Below are 10,197 nucleotides of genomic sequence, written 5' to 3'. Positions count from 1 at the left end.
CCTGATGACCGTAGGTGTAAACCGAGTATGCTCCACGGGATACTGGGCTTATATTCTTGATTTTCCTTTTTATTATCAGAAAACGCTTGGCCTCTCTGCAAGCCGAGTGGTCGCGAAATGACACTCGGCTTATTCTGGTTTATAAATAGCGGCGCGGCCAGCCATTTGAACTTCAAATCACGCCGGCGCCGCCCTCTCATCTGACACTTCACCGGCCGCATCCGCAGCCAACGCCACCACCGGTCTTCGCCATTGTCGTTTTCTGAATTTCTTTTAGAAACATAGAGAGGTAACTACCTTTTGTTATCGAAGCTTACAACTATGATTTTTTATCTATGTGAGGTTACTAAAAAAACATTATGGACATGTTACTTAATACGAACTACATATTTTTTATCCATATAGTATTGCCTTTGTTTAGGGAAACACTAGTGTTATTTGTTTGTGTTGACCCCGGCGACCTTATATCCGGCTTCACCCCTGCGCCTCGTAGTCGACGGTACGTCTCATCCACTGGACGCGCATTGCCGAAAATCCTGAAATAAATCCAGCAAATAAACGAGAACAATATGATTTGAACCCTGGTCGACTGGGAATACCACTGTCACCTAACCATCCAAGAGTGTACAGTGATTTTTAAGGATAAAATCATATTACTATTTATAGAGGCCACGAAGGGAAATACCATTTGCTTCCTGGGTGTATATACACCATATATGAGGAAAAAATTAATAATTACAAAAAAGTAAAAAATAAGAAGTATTTTTTGGAATAAACTTCACTTTCTTTTGCACTAGTACAAATTTTCGTGAACAAAAACCCAGCTCTGACTTCAGGTTTCTTTTTTCTTTTTGCAATTATAGGTCACTATTAAACATTATTTTGTCCTTTTCTTGAAAAGAAGTCTTTTTTTCTTTTTGTTGATTTTTTCTTATACAAGTACAATGAAAGGTCAACTTTATTTCAAAAATATTTTCAGACTTTTTAAATTTTTTAGTTAATTACTTTTTTTTCATCTAGGATGTATATACACCCACGAAGCAAAAGTTCCCATCCAGGTCACGAACGTCATTATCATCTGCTCCAAACAATTCCAGTGCGGCCTACTTTAGTGATCTGAAAAGTCTTATATTAGTTTACAGAGAAAGTAGTTGCTAAAAAACACAAAAAAGTTGTCAACATAGGCTAATCTGTGTACTAATTTATTTATTTTTCCTTTTCCTAATGCGAGCATTTGAATCACAGGAATTTTACGGATCCATAGCCGTACCCCTTTGTCATAAATGCACGAATTTTAGCACCAAAACATCAATTAGATGACGAACCCTGAATCTTTGTAGTTTTTCTTTTCTACAGTGTTTCCATATTTTCCATTTTACCCGTTAAAAAGTAGAAATAAACAAAATTATGATTTCTGGAAAAGAATCGTCAATGTTTAGTTGAGTGTGGGCTTCTTTTACCAAATGCACTGGCTTGCGTGAATCCGACAGAAGCCATCTCACAAGATGGCCACAAGTTGGACCGGAATTGTTTAGAATGATGTTCTTGACATTGTTTGAGGTTGCTTACCACATACACCATATGGTAAAATCATGTTTTGTCCAAATTAAATGAGGTGGATGCATCGGAAAAAGAGGTGGGCGTGCAAAAATATATATCCTAAATTAACTTCTAGAATTGTTTGAGCTTACTCGTTACTTCCTAAAGTCGCATACATTGGTTGGAATAACATCTAATATTATAGGACGGAGAGAGTACTTTCTAAATTTTATTTGTAGTTTATTCAATATTTGGTGGTTTGTGGTGTGAAAATCCGGTTATCGACATGTAATGAAGTGAAAAAAAATTGCGGGGATTATGAAGTGAAATTAGTGTGTATATTCTCTAAAAGAAAAATTAGTATGCATATATATATATATATATATATATATATATATATATATATATATATATATATATATATATATATATGATGTAAACGACTCATTTGTATTATAAACTAGGTGCGACAACCAACTTCTACTATTTTTATGTATTCAATTTGTATCCAAATGGTTAAATCATAGAATTGCTTCCATGCATGTCATGTTCTCCTTCATGGATCCCTTTGTCATCCAACATCTGTAGAATGTGTGCACGCATAGCTATGTATGTCCTAACACCTCCCGACCGTGACTCCAACGATGACTTCGACAAGGTGCTCCTATCCTCCTCCGACAACGAGTAAACGACGTCGGGAGCCCCTCTCTAGAAATGTCAAATGGCTACATTGGGTATAGCCTAAACGTTGCATGACGGACATTGTTTAGTAGCTAATTATAACTAGAAATACTTATTTTTTCAAATGTCATTTGATTTCTTGATTAAGCGTTAATCATGGTTTGAGTGCCTAAAATTAAAACTAGAAATTTCAACCAAATGCAAAAGAGTAAAGACAAAAAGAGGGAGATTGTAATCAATTCGTGTGATACAATGGCTGAATGACAGATGTACAATATTGTTTTTTTTGCGAGTGACAGATCTACTGGACGAGACAATGAACAAACACTACTATATATAACTAAAATTCAAGCACACGCCGCTTAACGATGGTTGGATTTAGAAAAGCAGGGCGTACGTACGCCTATATATACACTCCTATCAAAATGATCGATGAAAATCAGAGTCTTGTTAATTAGGGCGGCGTGGCAGGCGCTCGCGCCGCCCTAATTTGAACAGACACTACTATAACTAAAAATCAAGCACGCCCCGCGCGTGCCCTCCTTGAAGCGGCCCAGCGCTCGCATTCGTTGTCGAGCGCGGCCAGCTGGGCGAGGCGTGAGCTCCATCGCTGCAGCTCCCACTCGTAGTCAGGGTCCTCCCAGTAGTTGCACTTGTACCGCTTCTCTATCATCACGTCGCACTGCCCTTCCTCCCGCTCGTAGCTTCTCTTCGTCCCCACGGCCACCGCCGGCGCCGGCAACTCGGCCGCCTCATCCGCGACGACGACGTCCATCGCTTCTCTCCTTCCGGCGATCGATCTAGAGATGCTACTCAACGTTTAGGCTTCCCTTCGACTATGGCTAGCTGTTGATCGTGTACGTAGTAGCTAGGCCGGCCGGGTCCTCGATTTTATGGGGCCGACCTAGCATCCAAAATTCGTCGTCGACGCCAGAGTCCAGATCGGAATCGGTGGGGTTGGTCCGGAGAGTCCGTGTCCGACTGCTCCTGCGTCCTGCCCCCTCTCTCTCCCGGGCTGCTACAGCAACCATCATCGCTGGCGGGTAAATACATATTTGCCGCGTAACGCGGTGGATATCAGGAAAACGCGCACATCCTGCCCCCTCGTCCTGCATTCTGGACGGCCCATCCAGTAGTTTTATATTTTTTGTTTTCTAATCCGCAAACAATTGCTTGCAGAGTGAATCGAACTCAAGAACTCATGCACCATAATACGACGCAGTAACCAGAACACCACAAACCCGTAGTAATTAGTTGCATCTTTTCAATTTTTTTTTCTATCTTCTTTTCCTTTTTTCCTTTTTCTGGTTCAATGAACATTTTTTACAAATTTGTAGTTTCTTCGGATCAATGAACATTTTTTTTCCAAATTGGTGAATCTTTTAAAATTTTGATGAACTTTTTTTAAAATTAGATGAACTTTACAAAAATTCGATGAACTTTTCTTCCCAAATGAACATTTGATAAAGCATCAACCAAAAAACCTGGAGGCTCTGAATTCCATACAATGGTTCGCGAAACATCCACTTTGCTAGCTAGTACATCCGCCGCCGTATTGGCTTCTCTAGGGCAATGATTAAACTTAATAGAGAGTTGAAATTATGATATAACTAGCAAGATGCCCGTGCATTGCACGGAACATTAAGATGCATTTTTTTTACAAAACACCTGTTGTGATTGACTCATGCGGGAGTAATTCCATGTGTAAAAACTAATGATATCTTGAGAAAGAGGAGAGATAAGGTGAGGGGGATTGGGTGTGGTGGTGATTGGTAGTTGGATAGAGCGGATGCATGGGGATGGACGACGCCGGCAACGGCCACCATGCCTGATTGTTCAAGAGGCTTCCTCTTTTAATTGCTTAACAATGAGGTTGTGGGAGATAAGGATGAACGAGGGAAGACCTTATCTATAGATGTGGAGAGAGGTGCGGGTATGTTTTTGCAAAATTGCCATAGTTTGCTTTCTATCCATCAGATATAGATCGGACGGTCTATATTATAAGATGGCAGGCACACCATCATCACCAATTCGGCTTTTTATAAGAGTAGAGAAAAGGCACATTCCTCAAAAATTCATGCCGCCAGACCGAGGGAGTTTCCACCACTCTGCAGCACCTCAATTACTCCCATGCAGGCAGCTTTAACCACAAGATTGTGGCATCCGATGTCACCTGTCAAAATGAGGCCATGTCAAAGTCCTCTAGTGTCCGCTGTTTTTGTATCTACCATAAACGCTATATGACTGCATGAGGCAGCCAGGAAAGCGTCGTTTGTTCGCGAAGAATTGCTCCGGATCCTCCCGATTCACTATCCGAATCAAATGCGGTGTCCACATTTAATTTAACGCACCCTTCTGATGGTTTTACCCAACCATGACGCTAAATACAACTACCATCGTTCTTCTTTGCTCTTGAGAATTTTTGTGCTAACATGGATATTGCCTGGTTTCTTCTGGTAATTTTTTCCTTCGTCCTTTTCTTTATAGTCATGATTTTTCCAAATTTCTATAACTTTTTTCTACATTATTGAATATATTTTTGAAATCACACATATTTCAAGCTCAAAAATATTTATAGAAATTGTGAACATTTTTTAAATTCAAAAATATTTTTTGAATTAGCTAGTTTTCCAATTCACGATTTTTTAGATTATTGGATTTTTTAGTTCTTATTTTTTTTCAAATTTACAAATAGTTTTTGAATTCCCGGAGATTTTTTTCCACATTCATGAATAATTTTCCCAATTAGCAAATGTGTTTTCAATTCATGAATATTTTGCAATTTGTGAAAAACAATCAAATTCATGGTGTGGCTTGGTCGTTTGCCACACGACATTCATCGTCTCCATGGCAAGCTGCACAATGGCATCAATTTAGTTGCAATGAATATCTAGCTAGACCACACCAAATCAAGATCTAACTAAGATGTGTCTGCTTTGTTGAGGCCGATGGCATTTCATTTGGAAAGCAATACCCTCCAGGCAAAATAATGAGGTTTATCAAGCTTTGACCAACAATCAACTCAATACTATCACGCAGAGCTGGTGGCACAAAATTGACACTATTGGATTAACATTCAAAAGCGATCTCTTGTGGATGTCTTTTCTCACCGTTATAAAACATCGCATATTTCCAAGCAGATCTTGAATCTGGTCAATCAAAAATAATGCGTTGATGTTTCTCAACAAAGGGGCCGAGGGAGTAACATCGAACAACAGTTTTCCCATCTTATCATGCATGGGGCAATAGACTGTCCACAAGGATCTACAGATACATGAATTATCTACAATATAGCAGTACAGGATCAAATCTGCGTCAGGTCACACAACTTGGCGCAGCTCTGCTGTGTTGAGTGCGAACTTACGGTGTTGTGACAACACGGATGGAACTACCAGGCTTTCCTTTTTCAGGCCAGCTACCTCATCGAGGAAAGATGGGTTTTCCTTGGCTCCACTGAGTACTGCTTGAAAGATCTGCAATGGATCCCCATGGCTGACAATAAGAACAGCAGAGCTGCATACAGTTAAACATACAAGTCAGCTCCAGCGTGATATACAGAAGCACAGGTAAAGAAATGTTAAGCTGTAACTTGAACAAGTCATGCATCAAATCTGCATGGAACTGTTAGAACTTCAGCATTCTGGACTACTAATTGATAGCTTGGCCAAGGCAGCTCTGTAACGTAAACCTTTTTAGTGGTTCCTCATGTTTAAGTACTTATCTGCACTCAATAGACTGTCTAAGGCAATTGTATGAGTTGTTATCACTATGTACCAAATTGTGAACCTTACCATTCTTTCCAGATAATAAGATCTCTAACAAAGTAGATGGAAAACTGAAAAGGCATGGCAAGACATGCAACTGTGCTTTACTAAAAGAACACTGGACACTGAATTACAGCCTGTCGGTTTATACTCTATAGTTTTTTTTTACTTCTTATTAACTGACATATATTGATTGTTTTAAGCAAGCCATTTATATAGAATTCGGTATGGTATAATACCAAATACATGTAACAGAACATGAATAAACAAATATATCATTTGGATTCCGATAGTAATGCAAGTACAAGTACCCATGAAACTCCACGTCTGTAGAAAACAGCACCCCTGCAAGTCTACTAGCAACATCTGCAACGCTCTCCCCACCTTCTGGGGCCAGAAAGGGATCTGCTTCATCTATTGCCCATACCTCTGCATACTACCGCATCATGTCAGATTTAATAACTGGCAGATAAGATAAGATCAGAAGGGACACCACGGACCACCAAAAGGAGGATTTGCTCTTAAATGTTGAAGGACACAACTTGTCCAAACAAAAGTTTAATGGTGCCCAGCAGACCAACCAACTCGGCATTGCCCATATAATCGCTGCTCAATTATCATTGGTATACATGGCAATGGTATCTCTTGAACATCGTTTGAGCTCTCACTAAATGGAATAGCTGGGTAAAAAGCAAATTGATGCACTGACTAACACCTAATAACAATATATAGGCATGCAAGTAGAAGTTTCGACATAACCAGTACATGAGCACTATGTGCTATTGATCTATCAGTAGGTTGGAATAGACCATCATTCAATATGCTAATGAGAAGTTATTGGCTAAAATAGTACTCTTTTGATGCTCTGTGATATGCACATTTGATGCCCCTATGAGTTTTGATAAGCATGTTTATTCACATCATTACAATCCTTGAAAGAATCTCCAGGGTCCAATACATGAGTACAAACTCACCTTCTCATGTGAAAGCAGCTCATATGATGGTCCGAAATAACGTTCACGAAGTTCTACGGTTGCCTGCAAAAGAAACTCTGATGAGCGGACTAGATGGTCATAAGAACAGAGCTTAATAATGCACATCATAACTATTAATTTTATGAACAAAGTGCTCCCTAATGCTTGAGCAACTTTGAAGGACTCAACTATGTATTGTTAACCATGGAGACAACATCTCAAAGATCATGATGTTCCACTGAATGATAGAATTGGGTTCACGACAACTAGGAGACAACGCTGCTTTCAGTTGCAGCAGTTTTTATTTCTTAGTTAGTTTTACAGGTCTTTATTAGTGCAATATTTTGCAAATTCCGTTCACAGTACAATTGTTCTACAGAATGGCCACTATTTGCTGCCTCTTGCGACTTCTCTGAAATTGTGCACTTTATTTCTGCAGAAATAAGAGGTGGCAGGACTACTAGCTCTCGACACCGGGAAACACCAATACTCTGTTTTTCCATTAGATGGGACTTCCGCATGCAGAAATTTCGGATTATAGATAGTTTGGTCTTACACGAGCGTGGATATAATGACCCTATCACTTATGTATACAAATTACCACTGTTATCATCATGTTTTTTTCTACCATCACATGGAAAATTAGCAAATATAAACCTTACTTGAGAAAGGTAACTCATATCATGCCCAAACGAATCCAAATGCTACGTCCTCCAGACAGATTAAGCCGCTCACCTTACAGCTAGGACCCTCAAATGGGACGCCCAGCACGCCGGCGACCACCCTGGCCGTCTCCGTCGTCCGCGAGAACGGCGAGTACCGGATCTTGACAGAGTCCACCGGCACACCCATCTCCTCAAGCTCCTGCGCGCACGGAATCGGTCACTTCCCCCAAGCACGGACAGAATCATATCCCCCATCCAAGAAGAAGCCATAGATTCGAGCTCGATCCCGTACCTTCCGGAGCGACTCGCCGGCGGAGCGCGCCTGCTCGACGCCCTGCGGGGCCAGCCCGAACTCCGGCTTCGTGCCGTTCTCCTGCCAGGGTCAGGGCAGTTAACTGAAGCTTCCGATTGGATTTAGCGATTGTGGCAAGAGGGAAATCGAAGACGGCGAGCTGGGGTGGAGGGAGTGGTACCAGGGAGGAGACGATGAGGCCGCGCTCGTTGGGGACGCTGCGGCCGTGGCGGAGGATCCAGTACCTGTTCCGGAAGGCGGCCGGCGCCGCCGCCGGCGAGTTGCCGGTCGAACCCTCCATTTGGGAGGACAAACCGCACTCTGCTCCTCTCCAAAGGACTGATGCGTTAACCTCTATTTCTGCAGGGAGCTCCAAGTTCAGAGCATCTCCAGCCGTTGGCCCCTCAGGGGTGCCTAAAATCGCCGTTTGGGGATGAGCCGACGCAAAAAAACGTACTGGAGGCGAGTTGGTCCCAGCCGCCGGCCCCAGGGCCGCCAGCCGCCGGCCCTAGGGCTGCCCCCAGACGCGTCTAAATTTTTTCAAAAAAGAAAACGTTCGGCGAAGTTCGGCTAAACACATCTAAATTTCGGCAAACGTTAACATATATTAGACATGTTCGCGGCTTTTTACATAGCAAATATATTTAAAAAAGGAACTGGCTGAACGCGGAGTAGTCGCCGTCGTCGCCGCCATCCTCGCCGCCGTCGTCATCGTCGGCCTTCTCCTCCTTGACGCGGCCGTCCCTGGTGGACCCCTGACCGGCGTCGCCAACACGGACTGGTGGCGGCGGCGCGTCGTCGTCGTTGCTGTCTTCGATGACGACGACTCCTCCTTCGTCACGGCCCCGGCGACGCTGCTCGAACCGCCGCAGGGCGGCGCACTGGCGCTCCCTCGCCATCTTCAGGGAGGCCTTGCGCGCCCATTCCAGGGCCGCGTCGTCGTCGAGCTCCACGTCGTCGTGCTCCGTCTTCATGGCGGGGAGACCCGGCTCCGTTTTCACCGGCGCGAGCCCCGGCTCCGTCTTTGGCTTGACGAAGCGCGGAGGAGCCGACGAGGAGGCACTACAAAAAAAAGACACATCCGTGACATTTTGGGCCGAACAATTTTTTTTCTGTCATACATGTGACACTTCTATGACGATAATTGTGAAAAAACCCGGTATCATCATAGATGTGGTGGGCTCCTACTTCTATGACAAAAAATCATGACAGAAAATGGGCTTTTCGTCCTGGGCGGGCCGGAGACGCAGTTGCATGACATTCTTTGGGCGGTCCATGACGGAAAAAACCGTGGTAGAAGCGAGGGCGAGGAAAATTTCGGGGAGTTCCCGATTACGGTGGGAGGTCGGGGGCCGAGCGATGCGCGTTTCTCTTGTACACGTACGCGCGTGTGTGCGAGGCGTTGGCTCTAACTGAACCCGAGCGAGGCGTTGGGCTCTAACTGAACCCGAGCGATTGCACTGCAGGCTACGCGTTACTGAACCCGAGCGATCGATCGATGGCTGTTAACTGAACCCGATCGAGCGATTCCTTCGCTACTGCTGCTAACTGAAGCCGATCGATGCTGCCTCTGGGATGAACGGTGAGCGTTGCGGGGGGGGGGGGTGGATGAACAGTGAGCGGTGGCGTTGCCTCTGGATGAACAGGACCCCGTGGTGTGGTGGAGGGCTGGATGAACAGTAGACGGTGGAGGGGTGCCCGTGGAGGGGTGGTTGAACAGTACCCCGTGGTGTGGAGGGCTGGATGAACAGTAGACGGTGGAGGGGTGCCCGTGGGGGTGGTTGAACAGGACCCCGTGGTGTGGAGGGCTGTATGAACAGTAGACGGTGGAGGGGTGGTTGAACAGTAGCCAGTGGAGTAGCGCGCGGTGGAGGCTGGATGAACAGGAGCCCGTGGAGGCTGGAGGAGGTCGACAGTAGCCCGTGGAGGCTGGAGGAGGTCGACGGTGGAGATGAACAGTATCTCGTGGAGTCCCGTTTTGCGGTACGCCACACCCCCCCGATGAACAGGACCCCCGTTTCGACCGTAGGAGGTCCGTTTCGTCCGTTTTGCGGTACGCCACACACCTCCCGATCAACAGGACCCCCGTTTCGACCGTAGGAGGTCCGTTTCCTCCGTTTTGCGGTACGCCACACCCCTCCCGATCAACAGGACCCCCGTTTCGACCGTAGGAGGTTCGTTTCCTCCGTTCTGCGGTACGCCAGGCCTCGTTTCCATCGCCTGTTTCGTCCAAGCCCTCCCGATGAACACGACCACACATTCCGTTCCGACCCAGCCGGTTG

At 44.7% G+C, this 10,197-nt stretch overlaps 1 protein-coding gene across 1 annotated transcript; it reads right to left on the bottom strand.

Annotated features, from left to right (window-relative positions):
* Positions 1 to 5,289: 5,289 nt before the first annotated feature.
* Positions 5,290 to 8,301, bottom strand: LOC109768990 (uncharacterized). Its single transcript, XM_020327726.4, has 6 exons — positions 8,097 to 8,301; positions 7,916 to 7,996; positions 7,694 to 7,822; positions 6,959 to 7,021; positions 6,296 to 6,420; positions 5,290 to 5,733 (listed from the first exon to the last, which is right to left on the bottom strand). The coding sequence occupies exons 1-6, from the start codon at positions 8,214 to 8,216 to the stop codon at positions 5,541 to 5,543; spliced, it is 711 nt and encodes a 236-aa protein (XP_020183315.1). The 5' UTR covers positions 8,217 to 8,301; the 3' UTR covers positions 5,290 to 5,540.
* Positions 8,302 to 10,197: the final 1,896 nt, after the last annotated feature.

Source organism: Aegilops tauschii, chromosome 2, assembly GCF_002575655.3.
Source record: "Aegilops tauschii subsp. strangulata cultivar AL8/78 chromosome 2, Aet v6.0, whole genome shotgun sequence".
Lineage (NCBI taxonomy): Eukaryota > Viridiplantae > Streptophyta > Magnoliopsida > Poales > Poaceae > Aegilops > Aegilops tauschii.
Note: the sequence above shows the minus strand (reverse complement) of the source record. Positions and strands in the feature narration are given on the sequence as shown.

What these genes read in the sequence shown, in the direction of transcription:
- LOC109768990 (XM_020327726.4), bottom strand. Translation starts at nt 8,216, where the DNA reads ATGGAGGGTTCGACCGGCAACTCGCCGGCGGCGGCGCCGGCCGCCTTC. An exon ending in GCCTCATCGTCTCCTCCCTG is followed by an intron (nt 7,997 to 8,096) that starts GTACCACTCCCT and finishes TGACCCTGGCAG; the next exon opens with GAGAACGGCACGAAGCCGGA. An exon ending in AGCTGCTTTCACATGAGAAG is followed by an intron (nt 6,421 to 6,958) that starts GTGAGTTTGTAC and finishes ATGATGCGGTAG; the next exon opens with TATGCAGAGGTATGGGCAAT.